Raw genomic sequence first — 24,924 nt, forward strand, 5'->3', positions numbered from 1 at the left:
CTATGACAATGGTTAACAATCTCACAACACATCAACAATATCCTTACTCTATTTTGTGTTCCCTATCATCAGCTTCCTACTCCCCTTCTGCCTTCCCCAGGCTGTAATCTTTACGGAAGCAGATCACCAGGTCTTTTCTCCTGAAGAGCCGCTGGTGAGTTCGAACTGCCAACCTTTTGGTTAGCAGTTGAGTGCTTATCCATTGTGCCACCAGGACTCCTAAAGTAGGGTAACAGAATATAATAGAAGAAATAGGCTTGGACTGTGTTGTGAAGAGCCCTGAATGCTAGGAAGATGAATTTGGACAGTTTTCTATAAGCAGTAAGAAAACTGTGAAGGATTTCTGAGCAGAGCTTTCTGCTTTATGTAGACCATTGTTTCTTATTTCTGTCAGACTCAGGCCCTCTTTTATAATATATTTTATAATACCATCTTATCTTGAAGTAAAATTCATAGAAATAACATATCTACACATACATTTTTAAAAATCAGTATAATGTCCTCTAATCTAGAGGAGAACGAAGATTGTAATTTAAAATAATACACACCTTAACATGTAAATGCTCAAGCACAGCTATGCTAGAAGACAGTGAAGTAAACAGATGTTTGCACCAGTATGTTGTTATCATAAACATGACAGCTGTCAATGCAGAATGTTGTATTTGTGTCTCATATACCATCAGTGATGGAATTGCAAATGGTGAAAAACTCTTAGCAAAGTTCCCAACAAAGCAAAGTACATTTTTCAGTTTACTTGGTAGTTGTACTCATAGAAGATCCAGCATATAGTTAAGCTGCAAATATGCTTCATAAACAGGTTCTGGGGTCAGATAATTGAAAATAAGCTTTTCATTTATGAAAATCTGGCAGGACCTTCAAGAATATCCTGCAGTATGCAATACAGTCCTTTTTGTTTACTGTCCCAAACATTGCAGGATGTCTTGCATCCCTTGCCCCTGCCCGGTAGATGCCAGTAATGTCCCTCCATCTTTTTGACAACTGAAACCACCTCTACAAATTTCTAAAATGTTCCCTTAGGAGATGCTACAATTTCTTTTGAGAACCTTTGATGTAGATAAATCTAGAGCTTCCAAATTAAATATTAGCTTATTGGAGTTTTGTTGTTGCTGTCGAGTCAGTTCAGACTCATGGCGACTCCGTGTGTGCAGAGTAGATGCTCCGTAGAGTTTTCAAGGCTGTGTGCTTTCAGAAGGAGATCACCCTGCCTGTCTTCCTAGGCATTTTTGAGTTGGATTTGAACTGCCAACCTTTTGGCTAGTAGTCAAGTGCTTAACCGTTTGTGCCACCCAGGGACTCCTCTGTTGCAGTTTAGGTTAGGCTAAATAGATCGAGATTCAGGATAGTAAGGGTAGAGATTAAAAAGAAGCAGTTCAGTGAAAGTGCAGCTGTTGAAATAGAATTGTCAGGATTTAACAACAAATTGGGTATGTGGTAAGGGACGGGGAGATTTAAAAAATGGCTGAGGTTTCTAGGTATATATGCCTGGAAAGGTGGTAATACTAGTAACAGGAAAAGAGAATAAAGGAATGAATTTGAGGGAGTAGATGAGTTCAGTTTGGGATGAATGGAGTTTAGTTGCTTATGGGGGGGTGGGGGTGGGAAGAGGCAGACCCTCAACGAGATAGATTGATACAGTGGCTGCAGCGGTGGGCTCAAGCATAACAGTGGTTGTGAGGATCGTACAGGACTGGCCAGTGTTTCGTTCAGTTGTACTTGGGGTCTCTGTGAGTCAGAACTGACTCGATGGCACCTAAGAACAACAACATAGGACGTAGAAGTGGAGATTCCCAGACGTATCTGGAAATGCAGGGTCAGAGCTTTGGAGAGTACGCAAGGCTTGAGAGGTTTAGAAGTTAGTCACATCCCATCTATGGCTGGAACAGTGAAATTTTAGAAGAAGGTTGTAGAGAGGAAAAATAATAGAACCTAGGTGGGTCCCTGAAGAGTGTACTTAGAGAAAGGTGAGAGGTAAAGAAACAGAACAGTGATGAACAGAGTTTCAAGAAGTAGTGGATAGCTTGTCTTAAAGAGACACTGGTAAATTTTACTTAGTTTGTCAGCAGAGTCAGATGCCTCAGAGGTGGTTGAGAGCTGAGATCTGATTCGACCAGTTAAATATTTAAACTTGATAAGATAGCTTACTTCATTTGGGTTACAGCTCATTTTTCTGCCTATCCTTGTTACAAACCCATCCTTGAGATTATTTTGATATCAAAGTGTTGTTTTCATCCTATTTTCTGAATTGAGAGAAGCTTTTTTTCTTTCATGTAAAGGGTCTAACTAGTCCACATTTATTTAGTCCCCTTTCATTTCTGAGCTGCATCATTGGTTACCTCTTTGAAAATATGTTGATTTAGCCAATACAGCAAATGGGAGTCAAGAGGGAAGGTTGACATAAAGCCAGAAAGGAGCAGGGAATAGTGACTCCTAAAGGATTAGCAGTTAAGAGTAGACTTATGCCACCACTTAAAGTGGAACTCAGCTCAGCCTGATTGTTTTTTGGAATATCTTTAGGATGCAAAACTCAATGTTACAGTGTTTTTCTGTATAAACTAGTTTAAATAATTAGTTTAGCTAATCTCTCCCCTAGCTTTTTAACTAGCCTCCTTGCCTCCAGTTTTGCCTGCCTTCTCGATGATAATAGTCATAGTGTTCTTTCATAAATGCAAATAAGGTCATAGTTACAGTCATCTCCCTGACACAGTTCTCCAGCTTGATCTTGCCGCTCTATTTCTCCTTCCTGCTGAACTGCTTTTGTAATCAGTGTCCATGTTGTAGGCTGTGCATTTTGACAAGCATTATAGATAATTCCTAGGCAGTGTTTAGATTGGTTCCAAGTAGTTCTTTATGAATTGGCCCCAATGACTATTCACATATATTTATATAATATATAGGGATACTTAGTGTTCTTTTTTATTCACATTTATTTCAAATATAGTTTGTACTTTGACCTAAACAACATAGTTGTCGTTTTTAATAGGCATGTACTAGGGATTGGCAAACTACGAACCATGGGCCAAATCTAGCAGAGTTGAGTAGTTGTGACAGAGACTGTATGACTTGCAAAGCCTAAAATATTTGCTATATGGTCTTTTACAGAAAAAATTTGGAGACCTGTGGTGTATACTGTTCCTTTTTTATTTTTTGTTTGTGCCTGGTTAACTTATTCATCCTTTAGATTTCAGTTTAAACTAGTTAAAGCGTGAAACTTTTTTTTAAGCCATGAAATCCCTTCTTCAAACAATCCTATGCCAAAGCCCAGTTTAGAAATAAATAAAATGGAAGCATAAGTGAGGAGCCAATTATGCCAGCTCCCAAGGTGTATTTGTGGAACACCTAGGTATTGAAGAGCACGATTATAAATTCAGTGGTGCTTCACCTAAGATGCTTTTTCTTTTTATCCCCTTCTTGTATTTGTCCCTGGCCTTTTGTGCTGCCCACCACTTAGTGTACTGAATCATTATTGCCTGTTTAGCCTTTTTATCTTCTCAGTTAGACTAAGGGCCATGGAGCAGTAGCCCTGCCCGACACGGAGTTTCTGTAAATATAGGTTAAATGAATGAATGACATCCAAATTGGACACTGGCAATAAATTAGACCCACGCTCAGATAGGTCCTCAAATGATTTCTTTTCCTACTTTAGCTCCTTAAGAATACAGTCACAAAATGCCCAAGCTGAAAGGACCTTCAAGATACTTTATCCTGCTCTGTCCAATACAGTAGCCACTAGCCATGTATGGCTTTTGAGCCCTTGAAATGCAAAGTGTAAAATACTGCCAGATTTCAAAGACTTAGTACAATAAAAAGAATGCAGAAGGTCTCGTTAATAAGCTTTTATGTTAATTACATGTTAAAATGATATTTTTGACATACTGAGTTAAATAAAATAAATTATTATCACCTGTTTTACTTTTTAATGTGACTATTAAAATTTTTTTAATTACTTACGTGGCTCCCATTATATTTCTATTGGATAGTGCTGTCCTAGACCAGTGATTCCGAAAACATAGCTAATGCGTTAGAATCATCTGGCAAGCTTGTAAGGTTATTGAACCCCACTGCAGATATTCGAAGAAGCCCTGGTGGCACAGTGGTTAAACTGCTCATCTGCTAATTGAAGGGTCGGTGGTTTGAACCCACCAGCCGCTTCACAGGAGGAAGATGTGGTAGTCTGCTTTTGTAAGGATTTACGGCCTTGGAAACCCTATGGGGGCAGTACTGCTCTATTCTGTAGGGTCACTATGAGTCAGAATTGACTTGACGGCAGTGGATTTTTGGTATGCATATATGTGTGTGTATGTATATCTGCTTACATTGTGACTGGCACATAGATTAGGCTCAATAACTAACTCTCTAGGTGCTCCCCAGATGATTCTGGTGTCTCATATGTGCACTGAGAACCATGAAGTCCCACCTCTCATTTTATAGAGAGGGAAACTGAGTCCCTAAATAGTAAAGTGATAACAAATACAGTCTTTGTTTCAGTATAATGTCAAAGGGTTTGCTTGCCTGGGTTGAAATTCATGCTGTAATTCATTCATAAATCTGGCTATTTTTCCATGATCTGAAACATTGGCACTTAACTAACCATTAAAGGTAAAATTGTGGCTGACTTTATTTAGTCATTTCAGCTTTTTGAAAACTGGTCATTTGGTGTTTTCTTAAGATATTTTGTCCTTATGGTGACTGTATTTAGTGTGTCCTCAAAATGTTTTTTTCTTGTTTCTTATTATTATTTTTCTATTCTAAAGGTAAATTGTGAGATGTAAGTTAATGTTAGGATTTTAAATTTAATTAAAGCAAGGTCCTGAGTTGTCACCATGATTGATATAATATTTTCACCAGAGACAGGGAAAAAGAAAGCATCCTGCTTTTTCTGCAGAATCTTAAGAGGCTTTATAAGCTCTTTGATTAATTATTATGAATGTCTAGGAATAATTTATCCTTAATCTTCTTTGAAGTTCCTTGACACATTTCAGGATGGCTTGAGAAATTAGCAGCTAGCCCATGATCTGAGGCTCATCTTTTGACTTGCCTTACAGTGGAGTATGTTTCAGCAGGCAGCTCTACCTGCTTCCTATTCAACGGTTCTTATATGTTCAGGGTTATCGGGCAATGGAAAGCATGTAAGTGTACATATTCAAGTCATAGGAAATCCCCATTCATCTCAAGCTCAAATCAGAGAGCTCAAGATAGCCAAAGATTTATGAAATTTTACATGTGGAAGCACCAATGGGTGCTTTAGTCTAACATCTTAACATCCTTTTATAGCCTGGAAAGTTAGGGAAAAAGAAGTAAACGAAAAGCCTAGGTTCAGTCCCAGGGCTGTTTACACCACTTCGGTGATCTTAGCAAGTTGTGTCATTCTCTCTATGCTTTGGTTCCTCAGCCATAAAGTGGAAATGCTAGAGCAGGTGACCATTGACTTCTCTTTTAAGAACCATAAGTTTATGATTACTTTCTTTCTTAATAGTGTTTTGTTTTCTTATTAACCTCCCTATTTTTCTCTTGAAGGGTCGGATGACTTGTCTGCAAAGCTGTGGGATGTGAGCACAGGGCAGTGCATTTATGGCATCCAGACCCACACTTGTGCAGCGGTAAAGTTCGATGAGCAGAAGCTTGTGACAGGCTCCTTTGACAACACTGTTGCCTGCTGGGAATGGAGTTCTGGAGCCAGGACCCAGCACTTCCGGGGACACACGGGGGCGGGTGGGTTGCCCTTTTTTTTAAGGCTTTTTATGATTATTTTAACCTTATCCCTTAAGTCAGAAGCTGGGTAATATGATCTTTTTATTGTCATTATTATTATATTTATTTAACCTGCTTTTTTTCCCCTCCTTTTTCAGTCACTGCAGTTATTTTCCTCTATTCGAGTTACTCTTATTTGGAGTTTTTCCCGCAATTTTGCTTTCCCTTAGCCCATTTAAAAACTTTTCTATACGCCCTTATGCTGAGAGGGGGGCAATTCTCCCTCTTCTATTTCATTTATATCCTATTGAACAGTCAGTCTCCTTTGCTTTTATCAAAGATTTATACCTGCAAATTGAATGAGTTCTATACTTGTAAATTTGGTCCAGTTAATTTGTAGAATTAGGTCTGAAAAGCCTTTGGAGTGACATTGGTTGCCAGATTATGTGGTCTGCACACATTATATCTAATTGGAGCTTGGTTGTCAGTGAATTAAAATAAGCAACTGCCTAGAGTTAAGATTGAAGAAACAGATAACCTGGATGCTTCCTAATAAATGTACAGCAGCATTTTCCAGAAATCTGATTAGTTGAATACAGCCTTGAGGGCTGAGCTTCTCCCTCTGTTGCATTGTATTTTAGAGCTTTGTGTAGAACTCATATTGAGCAATTTCCCAGCCTCTTGTGCAGCAGCTCCCTTCTTCCTTTCCCTGTTTACCCATTGCTTAAGCCCGTGAGAATCACAGTGTATGCTGCTAAGCATACATTTTATGAGCAGCCTTCCTGGACTCTCTAAACACCTCGGGTTCCTCTGCTGTAGGTTTCCCAGTAACCTGTATTTCTATCATAACACTCATCATACAAGTAAGTATGATACATGTTTTCCCCACCAGCCTGCAAGCTCATAAGGACAGAGATCCTGCCTGTCTTGTTCACCCTTATGTCCATAGTTCCTTGCGTTGCACCTGGTGCTCAGTAATTCTTTGAATGAAACCTAGTTGTTTTCCTGCTAAAAGCATTTTCCCCCGTTTTGTTTGTCTTCCTATACATTTTCTTCAGTCTTTGTTATCTGCTACCAATTGCTTCTTTTAGAAATTAACATTTGAAGGTCTATGACTAAGCACAGAACTTACACATTAAACTGCATATAATATTCCAAAGTATTTCTCAGTATATGCCATGATTTCCAGGTAATTTTACACCTGATCAACTTTGTGACTGTTGCTCTAAAAACATTCTTCTTGCTGTTCCCTGGACATTGCTGTGGCTTTTCCTAACTCCATGTCATTGCTGTTCCCTCTATCTGCAATGTTCTTTTTATTTCCTTGATAAACTCTACTCATTCTTCAGGGTCCATCTCCTAAATCGCCTCCCTGAAGTCCTCCCTGATACCCCTGGGCAGAGTTAGTCATTCTCCTTGGTGTTTCCCTAGCAAGAGGTAAACATTTCTCTCTTTGCATTCCTTCCTCCATCACCCTTAGACTAAGCTCCTTGAAAGACCAATGTCTTCATCTCTAGGACTCCAGTGCTCCTTCAGAGCATGGCAGACATTTAACAACAAATATTTGAGAACTCATTATATTGTAGGTACTGTCTTAGGTGCTGAAGATAAAGCTGTGAAGAAATTCAGACACTATTTTGAATGAATGGATTAGTCTGATCCGTGTTTTTGTTTTGCTTCTCTTTACATTGGCTTTTCTTGAGCCTGGTTACTGTTTTACAGCTTACATTCTTTACGTTTTGTCTCACTGCAGTAAATAGTGCAAATCTGAGTAGGACAAATTGTATTCTCTTTTTCCCTGCATGAGGTAGATAAGTTTTATAGTGTTAGGCACTCTTGAGCAGGAATGCCGTTATCTTCAGCACTTTGTCTTTCATTTTAAAGCTAACACAAATATAAGAGATTGTATTATTACAGAGACTTTCAAGCCTTAGAGTAATAAGCTATAATAATAACAAGATTTTTTGAATGGATTCTTTTTTTAATCTTAGAATTGATAGTTGAGTAGCACCATTCTAACAGTAGCTCTAGTTGGAAAATCTGTACAGTTGAGCGGCTAGGGAAAATAAATGTCATTGAACTCACTGTTAGAAAAGCCCCACAGAGGCATGTTTTAACTTTGCGTGTGTTGTATGCACTAGTATTTAGTGTGGACTACAATGATGAACTGGATATCTTGGTGAGTGGCTCTGCAGACTTCACTGTGAAAGTATGGGCTTTATCAGCTGGGACATGCCTGAACACACTCACCGGGCATACGGAATGGGTTACCAAGGTAGGAAGACTTACAGAAGACATTACTTTGATGCCAGGTTTGGGGGTGAGGGGTGGAGGATGATAGATGCTGCCTTATGGTGGTAGGTGAACCATAAGATGGAACCACAAAGCATGATGATGTACAACAGTGACTAGCACATAGAAGGCACTCAATAGTTGTTAATGGATGGATAACTTATGGAAAGATACCCAATGTATTAGGTGGGTAGAGGGGGCAAACAAAACAGATTACAGAAGGGTATGATACTAGTTTCTGAATGTGTTTATGTATCAAAATGTTGAAGATAATTATTTCTGGTGGAGTTGTGGGTGCTTTTTTTCTTTCAGGATGAGCATGCTTCTTTTTTAATTAAAAAAAAAAAAGCTTTCCTTTGAAAAATAATGTTTGCAATAAGTGCAATAAAGAAATATCTACAGGCTCTTCAGAATATTGTGATGTTTTCTAGTTTTTGAAAAAATATTTCTGCAAAGGCTGAGGGTACAAGAGGGAGCAAAACAGACCTGGCCTTACCTTTATGGATGTTAGTCTAGCAGGGAAAATAGTTATTCACAATAATTTTACAAACAAATGTAAAATTACAAACTGTGTTAAGTGCTGTGAAGGAAAAGTACAGTGTTCTATGAGAAAGTCTTGGAAGGGTATCTGATTGGTTCAGGGAAAGCTTTTTGAGAAGGAACAAAATGTGAAGAATGAATATGAGGTAGCTGGGCAAAGATAGTGGAAAGTGTGTTTCAGGGGGTGCAGCCTATGTACAGACCCTGGGGTGGGAAAGATGCTGGAACATTTGACAACCTGGAAGAAAGTCAGTGAACTGTGCTGTAGTTGAGAGGCTGAGAGGTGGTCATCATGTATGATTTACTAAACCATATTAAGGATTTTGGATATCATGAGTGTAATGGGAAGCAATTGAAGAGTTCCGAACGGGGGTCTGGTATGATTTACGTTTTAAGAAAATAACTGATTGCTGTGTGAAAAATGAATTAGAGTAGGACACGAGGTGGACACAGGCTGACCAGTTAGGCCTTTGTAGTAGTTTAAGCAAAAGATGCTGATGACTTGGATTTGGGTGTTGGTAATAAAGAAGGAAAGGGGCACACATGAAGGATGTCTTTAAGGTAAAGCCAACTGAGCTTGGTGATTCGTTCTGGGGATCAAAGAAGAAGAAAGAATTAGAGATGGCTGGTGGGTTTTAGACTGCTTGGGTGATTGTGTCTTTTTCTGAAAGAGAAGGAGCTAAAGGGAGAGCAGTTTGAGAGAATATCAATAATTCTGTATTGGGCATATTGAATTTTAAAATAGAAAAGTTATATGTTATAAAAAGGTAATTTGATATCATAGGAAAAATGGTGGACTTAGGGCTAGACGACTGGCTGTGGTATCACGGATAAGTTACTACTACTTTCAGGGGCTGCGTTTTATCACCTGCTAAATGTTCTGTGAATTTTAAATGAGAAGATGGGGTAGCACTCAACAAGGTACCTGTCTATCGTTCATTCAGCAAGGTCAGTCAGTTTTAGTTGAATCTGCTACTCAGGCTTCTGAATGAGTGAAAAAGACTTTCACCTTCTGTTGATCTATTACAAAAGTAATTAGAATTTAGTGTTTACAGATTATTGAAAGTGCTAGTGGAATGTTAGCTTTTATTATATCACTATTTTTATTATTTACATTGTTTCATTCCATCCTTACTGCAGTTACATGAGATAATAGGTGTCTTACCCCCTGAATTAAAGATGGGGAAACTGAGGAACAAAGAGCCTAGATGGTCTTGCTCAAGGTTGCATATGGGAGATTCTGGTCCCAAGTCCAGTATTTTTTTCCATTATAATGCATCTGCTTATGAAAACAGAATTTTTTCTTTTTCTTTTTCTTTTTTTTTTTGGCTCTTTGCATTTTCTATGAAGTCACATTTTATAATTTTTAAAATCATTTCTAATGTTTGTTTCCAGACTAAAACTAAGATTAAATGCTGCCAGCATTAGACCCTTTTTCATCCTGTTGATAATTTAGAGTATCTGGTTGTGGCAAAAGTATCCGTAGAGGTTAACTTAGTAATATATTTATAGCTTAGCTGTTGTAGCATATCATAGTATTTCAGACTCTTTTTAATATTTTAATTTTTTTTAAAAAGTAAAAGCAGTATAGGAACAGCATTAAAAGGATCTTTCTGTAACATGGATGTTTATATTTGCAGGTGGTTTTGCAGAAGTGCAAAGTCAAGTCTCTCTTGCACAGCCCTGGAGACTACATCCTCCTAAGTGCAGACAAATATGAGATCAAGGTGAGGCTTTTTTCCTCCATTAATTTGTCTCAAAAAAGAAAAACTGGCAAATATAAAAAATTTAAAATGGTATAGTAAGGGGGGAATACCTGAAGGGGGATGGGAATATTATACTCCAAGCTGTCTTAAACCCGTTGGACGAGGAGATTATTCATTAGCTCTTATGTCGTAGAGAGTGTCTAACTCTGATTTACAAATGCAAGTTTAAAAAAAAACAAAACACAAATTTATCTTCAGCTCCTTCTTACTGTTTTCTTAAGACACATAGCTCCTACCTTCCTCAATTCTTAGATTTAAACTATGAAAACAAACATTAATTTGTTATTATAAAACGACTTGCAAAGACTCTTTAGAACACTCATATATACATTCTCATTGAATCTTTTAAACCATCCTGTACGGTAGGCATTATTTATTGAGGGAAGGGAGGTTTAGAGAGGTAAGTATTTTACCCAAGGTTACACAGCACATTTGCAGCAGAATCAAGACTTGAACTCATGTCCCTTGATTGTGAAACCTGTGATATTTCCAGTATATTTTACTTTGTATCTGACTTCAGCAGTGCAGGCCACATTGTTTCAGGACAAGCTTTTCTGTGGTGATGTGATCTCCTTATTTTTCCTAATTTTTTTTTTTAATCTATAGATTTGGCCCATTGGGAGAGAAATCAACTGCAAGTGCTTAAAGACATTGTCTGTCTCTGAGGATAGAAGTATCTGCCTGCAGCCAAGACTTCATTTTGATGGCAAATATATTGTGTGTAGTTCAGCACTAGGTCTCTACCAGTGGGACTTTGCCAGTTATGATATTCTCAGGTAATGTTACCTTGGGCCTTACGTTTAACCTTTGAAAGTAAGCTGCAATTCCGAAGTAGAATTCCGAAGTAGAACAAGACTGAATATTCAAATGTACTGGTCAATAATTTGGTTTTAGGAAATGTTTCCTACATCAGTATAAACAGGTTATATATGCTGAAAATGTCACCAGAAAAATGTTTTAGAGACAGTATGCAGAAAAGAAAGTTATATTTTGGGAGGTCTAGGTTCTAATTCCTTCCTTGTCTCTGAGTCTTGAGTTACGTCTCCTTTCAGAATTTAACATACTTCTCTGGACAATGAGAAGCTTGGATGAAAAGATATTTTAGATCTCCTCTAGTTCTCATATTTTAAGTTCTACTTCCTTTTTAGTTCAAATTTTTCATGTTCTGTAAGCTAGTCAACTAAGTAGGGTCGAGAGGTTGAGTGGCCTTCTGTTGACCAGTAGAAAGACAAAGGTATTTAGAGAAAAATACAACTTGCAGGTCCATGGACAAATAGTTTTCTGATTCACTGCATACCACAGACCTGGTAGTGCAGTGGTTAAGAGCTACAGCTGCTAACCAAAAGGTCGGAAGTTTAAATCCACCAGCTGTTCCTTGAAAACCCTATGGGGCAGTTCTGCTGTCTCCTGTAGGGTCACTGTTAGTCAGAATCGACTCGGCGGCAATAGGTTTGGATTTTTTTTTTATTAACACATTGAAGGCTGATTGAAGCAATGCCATGTGATGATTAAGAGAATTAATTTTGATGACAGACATACCTTGGTTTAAGACCTGGTGCTGTCTCTTATGAGCTACATGATTTTGTATAAGCTTCTAAACCTCTCTGTGCCTCAGTTTCCTCATCTGTGAAATGAGGATTAAATGAAATGCCTGTAAAGAGGATTTGGCAAGTCTTTATTACTAATAGCTCTGAGAACCACTGCCGTTGAGTCAATTCCAACCCATAGTGACCCTATAGGACAGAGTAGAACTGCCCCATAGGGTTTCCAAGGTTGTAACCTTTACAGAAGTAGACTGCCACACCTTTTTCCCATGGAGCAGCTGGTGGGTTCAAACCAGCAGCCTTTCGGTTAGCAGCCAAGTGCTTAACTACTGCACCAGCAGGGCTCCTTATCGCTTTGAGAAGCCATACGTAAAGAAACCTGTCTGAATTTGGTTACCGTACTGTCCCTCACACTTACTGTGCACAAAGCCCTTTTTTTTTTTGAGGAGTATCTATTAACAACTCACTGAATTAGTGTTCTACAGCATGGTCCAGGAAATGCTGACTTGGGGGAGTACAGAAGATTGAATAGTCTCTTCACTGTTTTTATGCATGACTGTTTGAGCTCTGATGATACTAGCCAGTAGGACTTTGGTGGGCCCCGTTTATGTCTTTCTGGAGTCAGACCAACATTTCTAACCAGTTAGGTTTTAGAGCTATCAGAATGATTTTTAGAAATGATTGATGGTTATGCTTTTGGGGTGGGGCGGGGGGAAGACCACACCAGCGCCTAGAAGGCGTTAGTCCAAGCTCTTTATTTTATGGATGGGGAAACTGAAGCCCAGAGAGGGTTAAGACTTTGCCCAAGGTCCCACAGCTCACTCTCCTAGTCCAACATTCATCCATCTATGGCTGTATTGCCCAGTAGACATATGCTTAAGGTACCAGCAAGCCAGAGGCACCAAATAATGAGGGAAGAAAATTTTAAATACCTGGTATTTTGCAAAGAAAAAATTCAAGTAGTCACCATAGGAGACTCAGATCTTTTACAGTTTAGTATTGTTTTTATTTTGAATTAATCTTTTTGGGGGGCATGGGAGGCAAAATTAAATATCCCATTGCTGTTAAGTCGATTCTGACTCGTAGTGAACCTGTAGGACAGAATAGAACTGCCCCATGGGGTTTCCAAAGCTGTAATCTTTATAGAAGCAGACTGCCACATCTTTTTCCCGTGGAGTGGCTGGTGGGTTCAAACCGCCGACCTTTTGGTTAGCCGCCGAGCACCTAACCACTGTGCCACCAGGACTCCTTTATAGTTCTAAAGGATTTGTCAAAATATGTTTAAAATTCATTTATTTGCTGGTAGGAGGTACTAGTTTTAGTTTTTTTCTTTGAAAATGGGCTATTTTATCTCTGTATTTTCTCCCTTGAACATAAATAACCCAACCTCTTCTGAAACCCTAGTACAAATCCTGTGGCCTCAAAGATAAGTTGTTAGAACCAGGTACGGCTGTTTACATCTTGAAGCTAATTGAAAGGAAGCAAAACACAAATGACAGCATGTTGCTCAATAAGACTGAGATATGATAACACTCTCTTGAGCTAGGTTATCTCAGTAAAGCATGAGAAGTTACTTAGGTTGAAGGGCCCAGATTGCACAGCAAAGATGTTCTGTTTACACTTCTAAAGTAATCAAGGTAAAAGGGGCCTTGAGCCTGTCAAAACCTGTGTTCTGTTCTGCAACGTATTTGTGCTTCAGGGTCTTTGTGATTAGCTCATTTTCACCTGGCTTAAACTCTGTCCTCATAGCCATCCAGTGTTCCAAGTTGCCAGTTATACCCTGCTTTGCGTTGATAATGTGGGACTTCCTAGATTTTCTAGTGGTTTTCCCAGCTTCCTTTGGATCATGTTTGCAAAATTTATATTTGCCTATGTTCATTGCACCACTGCTTTATTCATTAACATATTTATTGAGCACCTACCTGTGTTTCAGGCATTGTGATTTGCATTTGGAATCAGCAGAAATACTTCCTGAACTTAGATTACTAACCAGTAAGAGGAAAGACTGACATTAAACAGCTAATTACATAAAAAAAATTTAATGTTTGGGATAAGCGCAACATAGTATGTGATAGTTTGAGATCTGACCTAGACCAGGGAGTAAGGGAGGGCTTCCTGAGGAAGAGATACTCAGGCTGAGCTCTAAAGGATGAGTATTTGCATTAACTAAGTGCCAGGGGTGGGTGTGCAGTAAGGAGCGTTATAAACTGAGAGACCAGTCTGTTAGAAAGCCCAGAAGCTGAAGGTGCCTGGTACATTTGGAACTGAAAGAAGGCCAGTGTGGCTGGAGATTTGAGTGCAATCAGGAGCCATTAAAGGTTTTTTTTTTTTTATTGTACTTCAGGTGAAGGGTTACAGAACAAATAGTTTCTCATGAAACAGTAGTACACATATTGTTTTATGACATTGGTTAACAACCCCACAACATGTCAGCCCTCTAACTTCTCAACCGCCGTTTTTTTTTTTTTTTTTTGGTGAAAATACACATAGCCAAAGATACACCATTGCAAAAATTTCTACATGCACAGTTCAGTGACATTGACTACGCTCTTCCAATTGTGCTGCTATTCTCACTTAAGATGAAGGCTTACAGAACAAAATAGTTTCTCATTTAACAGTTACTACACATGTTGCCCTATGACAATGGTTAACAATCTCACAACAGATCAGCAATATCCTTACTCAACCTTGGGTTCCCTGTCACCAGCTTCCTTTTCCCCTTCTGCCTTCTGGCCCTTGTCACTGGACTACTGTACCTCGTTAGTCCCATTTGGTTTTACGGGGCTGTCCACTCCAGGCTGAATGGTGAACCTCAGAGATAACTTCACCACTGAGCTAAAAGGGTGTCTGGGGGCCATACTCTCGGGGTTTCTCCAGTCTCCTTTAGGCCAGTAAATCTGGTCTTTTTTTTGTGAGTTAGAATTATCTGTTCTACATCCTTCTCCAGCTCTGTCCAGAACCCTCTGTTGTGATCCTGGTCAGAGCAGTCAGTGGTGGTAGCCGGGCAGCATCTAGCTGTACTGGATTCAGTCCGGTGGAGGTCTTGGTAGCTGTGGACAATTAGTCCTTTGGACTAATCTTTCCCTTGTATCCTGTTCTCTTCATTCTCCCTTGCTCCCGAAGGGATGAGACCAGTGGAGTATCTTAGATGGCTGCTCACAGGCTTTTAAGACCCCAGACACTACTCACCAAGGTAGAATGTAGAACATTGTCTTTATAAACTGTGTTATGCCAATTGAGCTAGATGTTCCCCGAGACCATGGTCCCCACAGCCCTTGCCATTAAAGGATTTTAAAAGTTCAGATGAGGTAGTACGATCAGATTTTAGTGTGAGGTTTAACTGATTGTAAGGGGTCAAGAGTAGATGTGGGGAGACCAATAGAAAACTGTTGGCAAAAGATGATGTCTTGGATCAGAGTTGTGGTAATGGAGATAGTAGCAAATAGAGAAAAATTTAGGAGGTAAAATCAGTAGTTCTTGGTGATTGAATTTGTAATTTGAGTAAGGAGGAGAGTCAGGTGATTGCCATGTTTTCTAGCTTGAACATCTGGGTGAATGAGAAAGGAAATAAAGAGGAGGAAGAGGTTTGGCTAGTAAGTTCAATTTTGGGCAGATTGAGTGTGAGGAACTTTGTCTTGTTCACTACTAAATCCCTGGTACTAAGTGGCTAGCACATGTTAGGTTCTCAATAAATATTCGTTGAGTGAATGAGCTTGAGTCATCCAAGTGGAAAATGATGGGTGCACACTGTTGGAAACTCCTGTTTTCCCTTTGAAAACCAAAAAAACCAAACCCGTGGCGTCAGGTTGATTCTGACTCAGTCCCAACTCACTGCTTTTCCTGGGATATCAAGCTCTATTTTGTAGTCATGTTTATAAATGCTTGTATCACAGGGAGTGTTTGGTAAATGCTTAAATGAATGATTTTGCATGAGTGTTCTTCTCAAACATTTCCATTTAAATAGTTAACCTCTTGTAGTTCTTTTTTAAGTCCAGGTGTTTCTTCCATTTTCAATCTCAGCAAGTGAACCCATTCTCTGATCTGCTTTTTAAGCCGGGGGCCAGCACTTTTTGTTTTTTAACTGTTTGCTTAGTTTCATAGAAGTGATGCCCTTATTGCTGTTTTTAGTATCACAGAATCTTTTTTTCAGAGATAAGATATCAATTCTAAGAGAAATACATGCTCATGATAGATAATTCGTAAAATTTAGAGAAGCCTTTAGTATTCTGTCAATCTGGAATGCCCAGCTCCATTTCTTCTCCAGAAAAGAGAAAAGATACTCTTCGAGGTTCAGCTGGGAAAAGGTAGAATGATTTGCTCACTCCTGGATGCTCCCATTATATTCTTCACAGTGTTTGTGCTGAGGGTGTTCCCATGTTCTCTGACAGTTATATGCTGTGCACTCCCCATTCAGAGGTCAAAAACTTGTCTTGTTCATTTCTTTTCAGGGGCCAACCTCGCACGTATGACACTCGATAACGTTTGTTCAGTTGAAACCTCTTTATTTGTGTACTCATCCATTCATTCAGCAAAGAGCTATATGCATCAACTGGAGGATGGTTGTTGCCTTCCTTGTAGGAAGCAGTCAAATGTAGAGAACAGAGCATGGGTTCTGGAGTCAGACTGAGCTGAGCTCAAATGCTAGATCTGCAACGTATTAGCTGTGTGAGCATGGCAAGACATGTTACGCTTAGTCTCAGTTTATTCACTTACATAGTGGAGATAATACCTGTACCTCACCCAGTTGTGAGGCTTGAGATAACATGTTAATTAGGAAGTTCAGTGCCTGGCACATTGTAGATGCTCAGTAAAAAATAAACATTTTCTCCCTTCCTAATATCAAGCAGAAATCTTCTGTGTGACTCTTTCCCTTTGATCCTAGTTCTGCTTCGTAGAGCTGGTCATGTCTGTCCTCCTCTTGTACACATCCTTCACTATTAAAGGTGACAGTCGTGTAGTTTCTCTGCCCCTGGAGATATTCCTTCTCCCCTTCAGCTAAGTATCCTTCAGCTGTTCCTTACTTGTCGTGGTTACCAGACCCTCCCCATTCTGGTTGACCTCTTGAACGTACACTAACTTGATAATGTTCTTGTTAAAACATAGCTTGCCTCTTCACGGAGCCCACCATAGTGTCTTAGAGCACAATTGTACATGCCTTGTCTCATAGCTGTTTTCTAGATGCCTTTAAAGAGGACATCAGCTTTTCTTTTTTTTTGAGTGATACAGTAGTTTTATTTGAGGCACGAAAGCACGTGTTTCCATCACTTAGGATGGGGTTTACTTTAGAGTCCTGATTTCTAAGATAAGACTTCATGTCCCCCTCTATCACAGCTTCTTGGGAAATGAATCAGAAAGGGTACAGCTGGGAAAGAAAATCATGACTAACGGGGAAGTTGCAAAGAAAGGGAAGAGCTTATTCAAATTAGTGTACACGTAATAGAGCCCCAAGGAGGAAGAGAGTGGTGTAGGGGGATAGGTCAGTGAAGCAGTCATCTCCTTTCCACAGCAAGGACTTGCCCCCAAACAGAGGCAGCAGGGTAGACTTGGCAGTGGTGACTCAGCAAGGTCTTGGGACCAGAGGTTCCCAGCTCCCTCCCTGGATTCCCAGTTCAGCCACTTCTCTTCTCTGAGGAATTAAAAGAGAAAGGACGGGCCTATGTCATGGACACTGCTACTTGTTTGATGAAGTTGGCCAGGTTTAATGTCCCACTCTCAAAGGCCTGCATACTCATGGGTGCCCAGGGTGATGTGGACCTTGTTGTACACGTTAAACCATTCAGAATGGTGGTCCAGTTTTTCAGCCGGCAGGGCCACCCTTGTCACGAACCCAAAAGCCCTACTGAAGTCTTTGAAATGGAACTGCTTGAAGATGGCATCATGGCCTTTCAGCTTATTCCACCCCACAGCCCTCAGGTTTGGCAGCAGTTGGTCCCTCTCCTCGGCACTTAGCCTATGTGCTTTGCCAGCCATATCCGAGCACCGCAGGACGTGGGCAAGCAGCAAGTGGCCCCGTGAGAGTAGAGCACCAAGCCGCGGTGCACTGGGCAAGTGGCCAGGCAGGACGCGCCCAGGCCGCCCCCTCCAGGCCCGCTTCCCACATCAACTCTTCTTGTCAGCGTTTTACCTCACTAAACTTGCAGGTAGGAATGAATCCCTGGGTGGCACAAATGGTTAAGCTCTCAACTACTAGCTGAAAGGTTGGTGGTTCAAACCCACTCAGAAGCACCTTGGAAGACAGGCCTGTCAGTGGGCTTCTGGAAGGCGACAGCACTGAAAACCATATGGAGCAGTTGTATTCTGTGCACATGGGGTCACTATGAGTTGGAATCAACTCAGTGGCAGCTAACAACAACAGACTTGCAGATAACAAAAACTAAGTTTTGTGAGTTTTTTGTTTTTTTAATTTGTGCTTCTTTTTAGTCTTTTCTGTTTTGTGCCTCTGTTGATGTTTTGGAAACTGCCAACCTGAGAATGTTAAGGCTGTCCTCCTGACTCCCCTGTTCTTCTCTAGCTTCTTATGAATCCTGTATTAGTAAATGTTTTCTGAATTATTTGGGAAACTTCTAATATTTTCAGCTTCTACTGTTTTTAAAGAGAAATCCATGTGTTTATTACCTGCTAAGTAGACTAACACTTCATTCACTTAGTTTTCAGACTTTGTTCTGGGCTTCAGTATGTTCCCCTTACTCCAGTATTCTAAGATTTGACCATTAAGTCTTTTTACCTGGTAGAAATAGTTAAGTCTTACATTCTAACTGGTAACTGACTAGTTGTGAAACCTTAGAGTATTTATCCTGTCTGGGCTTCAGTTTCAGCATCTTAAAAATGAGACTGTTAGATAATCTGTAAGATCCTTTCCAGCCTGGCTATCTGGATATTTTGTGCTTTTATAACTTGTGATCAAACACTGACTTTCTTCCCCCTTAAACATGTTTATGTTATCAGACTGAGGGGGCTCCCCACGCCCCCCACCCCTGCCTTTTTTTTTTGAGAGTAGACTGGGCTTTTTGTCGTATTTTCCTTTTTATCAAAAATGTTCATTTAACTCTCTAAATTTTCTTGAATTTTATCTTGGTTTTCAATGGAAGTCTCCAGAAAAGATGACAGTAGCATAAACACAGAAGTAAAGTTGCCTTCTGGTTCATGGTCCCTAACTCTCATCCTTGTAGGGTCATCAAGACTCCTGAGATAGCAAACTTGGCCTTGCTTGGCTTTGGAGAGATCTTTGCCCTGCTGTTTGACAACCGCTACCTGTACATCATGGACTTGCGGACAGAGAGCCTGATTAGCCGCTGGCCTCTGCCAGAGTACAGGAAATCAAAGAGAGGCTCAAGCTTTCTGGCAGGTGAAGCATCCTGGCTGAATGGACTGGATGGGCACAATGACACAGGCTTGGTCTTTGCTACCAGCATGCCTGACCACAGTATTCATCTGGTGTTGTGGAAGGAGCACAGCTGATGCCACAAGCCACCACCGCTGAGCTGACTGACTTTGGGTGCCAGGGCTGCGGGTTTTGAGTGCAACCTTGGTGCCAGCTGACTGCATGAACCAAAGTTCTCACCTAACGGTATCATCACGCAGTGCACAATCATTTATCTGTGTTTGCCAGAGGGCCAGGGCTCGGGGCGGGGGAGGGCTTGTTTTATTGACATACAATGCAGCATGCTAATGGGGTACACCTTTGACTTCATTTGTACTTAGTTATGTTGATCAGTGTAAGAGGATGCACTTTGGGTTCATCTTTCTTGACAGAAATATTGTTTTTAAGTAAAGAATGTTAAATTGCTTCATTAATCTGCTGATTGGTTGCCTATGAAATCACATTCAGTCTATTATTAAAGCTTTTTACCATAGCCTTTTTTTCTTTCAAAGTTGAAGCAAAGGTGCTATGATGTAACAGCAACTTCTCGCACTTGGGGCTTAGATTTTTATAAGAGCCAGTGTTACAAAGACCATGGAGTTCTGTGACATTCATAAACTCTCCACCAAATACCGCTTCTAAAGAAAGTCTGTCTTCCAGTACAAATCCAGTTCTGTAAATTGATTGTTCATAACTCACTCAAAACCCCAGATCTTGGCAGAGTCAAGATTACACATGTCTAAGATGTGAGGGAGTTGTGTAATTTTTTGTTTCCATGTAGAGGAAGCTGTTTCTTGGTCCCCCATAGCCTGGGTGAATGCACAGAGCTGACATGATATAGTAGAAAGAACACTGAGCTGGAAGATTGGAGACTGGCTGTGGTACTTAGGAATTCTGTGACCTCAGGCATATCACTTCCCTGGGCCACAGGTTACTGTCTTTAAAGCTAGGTGTTAACCTAAGTGCTTCCTAAGATTCCTTCAAGTACTTGGTCTACTGAAGTGTGCAGAAGGTGATACTGCTGTTTTGTCTGATCCCTGATTCATTTGTGTTGGAGATAACGTTTAAATGAAATCATTGATAAACGTTGTTATCTATAAGGAGTCAACTATATGGAAAGGATGGATAAAAGGGGAATGTAGAAAATATAAGATTCCACTTGGAAGATTTAAGTAATTGATGAGAGCAATACCTGTAGGAATGATGGTTCTCTAGAGAGGCAGTGTGCTATGTTAGAAAGAATCCAGCTTACCTTCCTCCTTTGTTTGTAACTTGATATGTGGCTTGAGGCTGGTTTGCTTTCCCTCCCTAGCCCCTCATTTTCTTCATCTTTAAAATGAGGAAATTGCCCTAGATTAAGGTTCACAACACAAATGCCTAAAAGAGCCATGCAGGGAACAAAAATGCTAGATAGGATTGTGCTGCACCACGGAAAGTTTATCTGACGCGGGCTGTTACTCAGCTCTAGCTGTTTATCTTTACACAGAAAGGAGTCCAATATTGGCAGGTCTTCTGATTTTTTTCAGGGGGAACGAGAAATCCAGATTTTTATTTGAAATATCCTGATTTTTAAAATATTGACAGCTAATTGAAGATAATTTAAAATACAGTGGGCTAAACAAAACATGCCTAAGCACTTTTTGTTTGTGTCCTCCACCCTCTTGCTGCTGGTAGGTAATTCTGTGATTTAGCAGTGGAAATGGTTTAACTCAATGCCACAATCATCAGGGTGAGAGTAGAGGGAGCAGCCGGTAGAAAAAGCCCTCACTTACCTTCAGCTGTTTCCCATCGTGTTATAGGGGAATAAGATGGACATACTTCAGTCACAGACATACAGGAAAGTAGTTGACAGATGAAACACGAGAACTGGAACTTCAGTGAGAGCCTCTGCCTGGGAATGTGAGTTATTCCTTTTTGCTGACTCTAATATAAAGCATATCCATTTTTACAGATGGAAAAAAGAGTTGTTGGCAGAGCTGAACTGATACTGACTATAGTGGGGACCCACTGGAGATTCTCACAGAATCTTCACTAGCATAAAGCTTGACAGAGGACCTCTGGGTGCTGTAAAGTTAGTATTTTAGAGAATCAGTGGTTGGTTTAGTTAACGTACGTGTTGAGACTCCAAGGGGATTAGGTACATTTGAGAAAACAAGATCTTCCTTCACCCCCCACATCTGGGTTTAATCCATCTCACATTGAGTTCTCGTATGAGCTCTGCTTAGTCCTCCTAGAAGTGGAACCAGAATTACAGCTGGAATCTATTTTCCAAGAGACTTAGGGCAATGATGAGAGTAAATTATTTTTTCCCCTTCATCCAGCCTGAATAAATAACTGAAGATTACTGGTCTAATGACCATGCCTATCCCCACCTCGCTTTCCAGTAGCTTCAAAGGACAAGTAATTATAATTATAGTCATTTGTGTGGAAAAAACTTTACAAATTACAAAATTGAAACTTATGTCCCCTTCCATGCTGCCTCTTTTCAGTGGTGACTACCCAAGTTCTCATCAGGGTGGTGCTTGGTGCAGCTGGATTTTTATAGCAGTACTTGGGACAGCGGTTGGAATCATAACTTTAATTCCTCATTCTCACAGAGGCCTTTATTTCACCTGAGCATTTTATTGAATTGCTTTACAGATGTTGAGTTTATTCATAACATTGCCGGCTTTTATAAAAATGGAAAACTAGCTCATCCTTTAAAAAGATAAAAATAAAGTGAGAGCCATGGAGGGAGTGGGTAGGAGATAACTAGAGCTGTAGCCCCTTAATCTCCTTTCATTCAGGAAGGGGGCTACCTTCCCCACACACTGACTTCTGCTTCTTCAGCTCAGAGACGAGGGAATTGCCTTTGTCTCTTCCTTTGTGAATATTCTGGTTTCTGAACATTTCTAAGTCATGAGCATATAGACCTCCTCCTTTTTTATGAGCATTGGATTTCTTGGGTAGGTTTGTAGTTTGGTGGAAGTGAAGGGCCTCCCACCTCTCCGGTCAATAAAGGGTGCCATAACAACTTCAGGCTCCAGGGTGAGACGGCCCAGGAGAACTCATTGAGGGTGAGGATTTTAGCAGACTTTGTTCCCATTCCAGCCCCATTATTTGAAGTAATAAGTGTTATAAAACTGGCCCTAACCTGACCTTTTGGACCTGCCAGAGAAAGAAGAAAAATTACTTCCTCCATTGGAGTGGCTAGTCTTTGAAGAGGACCCACGGGAAAGTACACGTGTGTGGACAGGTTTTCATAAGTGGAAGGTGGAGAGTGTTGCTATTAAAATTTAAGGTTTGTACTTCCTTCTCAATAGTTTAAGAATTACTCTGTTCTGGCAACTGAAAACTCTTAGTAAAGTTTGAATGAGGAATATATAATCATTCTAGTATTTGCTCACAGGGGAATGGTTACTTCTTTACATTTATAAAACATCTTAGGGGGAAAAGAAATATCTTTGGAAACAGTATTATTTTAAACATGAAGAAATTGTTTCTGTTAGGTCCATTTTGGCCTAACAGAAGCAGCTAAGGATGATGGAATTTGGCTTTACACATTCCATTGGCCAGACATAGCCAGCTCCTTGAAATTGTGACTGTGTGCCCTGGCTTCTTGAGAGCCTAGAGGTTAATTTTCCCAGCATCACTCTTCAGCCTTGGCGCCCCCTGCTCTGGGCCTCTTGGGGCCTAAGTGTATGAACTACTTGCCTTTCTCTTAGGAAAGTGAGCAGTATAGATCACTACTCTAGGATGCAGTCTGGAGCAAGGCACACTGTCACCTCTGCCTTCAGGGACACAGCATTGACCTAAAGGAGAGAAGCCCTTTAGGTCTGTCCCTTGACACATCCTTTCTGCCTGGTTATGCTGGTGCTTGCCATGGTGTTTTAAGACAGTTGAGACATTCTTGAGAATTATTCAGTCCCTAGATAGTGTCCCTGATGAAAAGAACAGGTTAGCATTCTTGACAAAAGTGCCCACCCACCATCTTTGCCAGTGTCTCTGATCAGATGTTCCCCGTGCCTGCTCTAGGATAGTGACTTTTTTTCAGAGTAAATCCTCAGATTACTGGGTAGTCTTCACACCACTCCCATCAGCCTAATCAAGCTAAATGATCATGCTTAGTGCAAAATGATGTTCTGCTGTCGAATTGTTTCAGTGTGTTTCCAGTCTTCCTCAGCCCTTCCTAGAACAGTTCCGTTGCTGAACGTTAACACTGCATCCGGACCAGTGTAAACCCGCTTAATTATTGCAGCTTAAAGAATCCAGCTACTTCTTTATGAATGTGTCCAAATAAGAGTGTGTTTTTGCATATTTAAACCTAGCAAATTATTAATTCAGATGATACAAGCTCACAATTTTTTGGTGTCCTTATACTCACATTGTGAACAGACATTTCACTAATTTGGACTGAGTACCCTTGATGAGAATGCTCAGGTTGAAAAAGACTGATCTCTATCACCAAGCCAATGTGGTAGAAATTTATCAACTCATGTTTAACCAATTTGATGTGTGTTGTGATCTAGGGGGAATGAGGTAAAGTTTATATTTGAATTGTGGGGTGGGGGAGAAGGGATTGCTTAAGTAAATAGTGGAGTGATTGTGGTACATGATGTCTCTATAAGATGAGACATTATTTTTATGCATCATAGAAACATTCTTTTACCCATGAGTGATTGTGCTAACTATAAATTGTTTATACGTTAAAGTAGGTTCTCTCAATTAGGCAACATTTGGTTAGCCAAGCCCAAGTTATTGTTTGTACTTGAAAGTAATAAAGCTACATTTCCTTAAAAATATATTCTATAGTTAAGACTTTTTCTTTCTTTCTTTCCAACCAGTTCATGTGAAACTTTTCAGAAGTGTTTTAGAATGTGTCTTTAGAAACGGAGCTACCCCATGTGTAGCTCTGTTCTCTTACCTTTTTTTATGTGCTTTCTCAATTGTAAGTCCAACAATACAACAACTTCTGAATAAGATCCAAGAGGGAAAACAATAAATTTAAAAGTAGAAACAAGGAAGGAGTATTGGTGACCTTCATGAGTAGATAAAATGGGGGAAAAAGGTTTAATTCTCCAGATTCAAGACCTTGAAATCATCTTCCTCTCTCTTACCCTCCTCTATCAAGCATATCCCTAAGTCGGTTCATTCTTAAAGTAAAGCTCCTTGTCATTCACTAAACATGCTCCTGTACCTTTGATTCCTCCCAGCAGCCCTATTACAGGACAGATTGTCATTCCTGTTTTACAGATGAGAAAGGTAAGGCTTGGAAAAGTGGTTAATTGCTTAGAGGAGTAATAAGTGATGAGGTTGAGACTGGGACCTGATTTTCAGCCTCCACTTAACCAGTTGCCATCAAGTCGATTCCAATTCATGGCAATCCATTGTATAGGTCAGAGTAGAAGTGTGCTTCATAGGGTTTCAGTGGCTGATTTTTCAAAAATAGATTGCAAAGCCTTTCTACCAAGGCACCTCTGGATGGACTCAAACAGCCAAACTTTTGGTTAGCAGCTGAGCACATTAACTTTGCAGCACCCCCACAGATCTTCGTTTTTCTTACCTTTGTTTCCTTTTCTCTCCCTGTTTCAAGTCTCTTCAGTCAAATCCTAGGCTGCTGCCTTTCACCTTCACCTCTTTTGTGTACCTTTCAAGCCTTTTTATGCTCCGCTTCCAGGGGTCTCCTCACACCACTCCTTTGAGCATGTGACTCCTCTGTTCAAACAACGTGGGA

At 40.2% G+C, this 24,924-nt stretch overlaps 1 protein-coding gene and 1 pseudogene across 2 annotated transcripts in view; one reads left to right on the plus strand and one right to left on the minus strand.

Annotated features, from left to right (window-relative positions):
- The window catches only part of FBXW2 (F-box and WD repeat domain containing 2), a 33,923-nt gene extending 9,341 nt beyond the window's left edge, over positions 1-24,582 (plus strand). Inside the window, exons 4-8 of one of the 2 annotated variants that reach the window (XM_023727347.1) lie at positions 5,536-5,730; positions 7,851-7,984; positions 10,182-10,268; positions 10,914-11,083; positions 19,021-24,582. In XM_023727347.1, coding sequence (XP_023583115.1) covers positions 5,536-5,730; positions 7,851-7,984; positions 10,182-10,268; positions 10,914-11,083; positions 19,021-19,309 — 875 coding nt within the window. In that variant the 3' untranslated portion in view covers positions 19,310-24,582. The remainder of the gene's footprint in view (positions 1-5,535; positions 5,731-7,850; positions 7,985-10,181; positions 10,269-10,913; positions 11,084-19,020) is intronic. The other variant, XM_012554373.1, reaches the window with a different exon arrangement.
- Positions 15,106-18,301, minus strand: LOC111819706 (pterin-4-alpha-carbinolamine dehydratase pseudogene; annotated as a pseudogene).
- Positions 24,583-24,924: the final 342 nt, after the last annotated feature.

Source organism: Trichechus manatus, unplaced genomic scaffold (genome assembly GCF_000243295.1).
Source record: "Trichechus manatus latirostris isolate Lorelei unplaced genomic scaffold, TriManLat1.0 scaffold00016, whole genome shotgun sequence".
Classification (NCBI taxonomy): domain Eukaryota; kingdom Metazoa; phylum Chordata; class Mammalia; order Sirenia; family Trichechidae; genus Trichechus; species Trichechus manatus.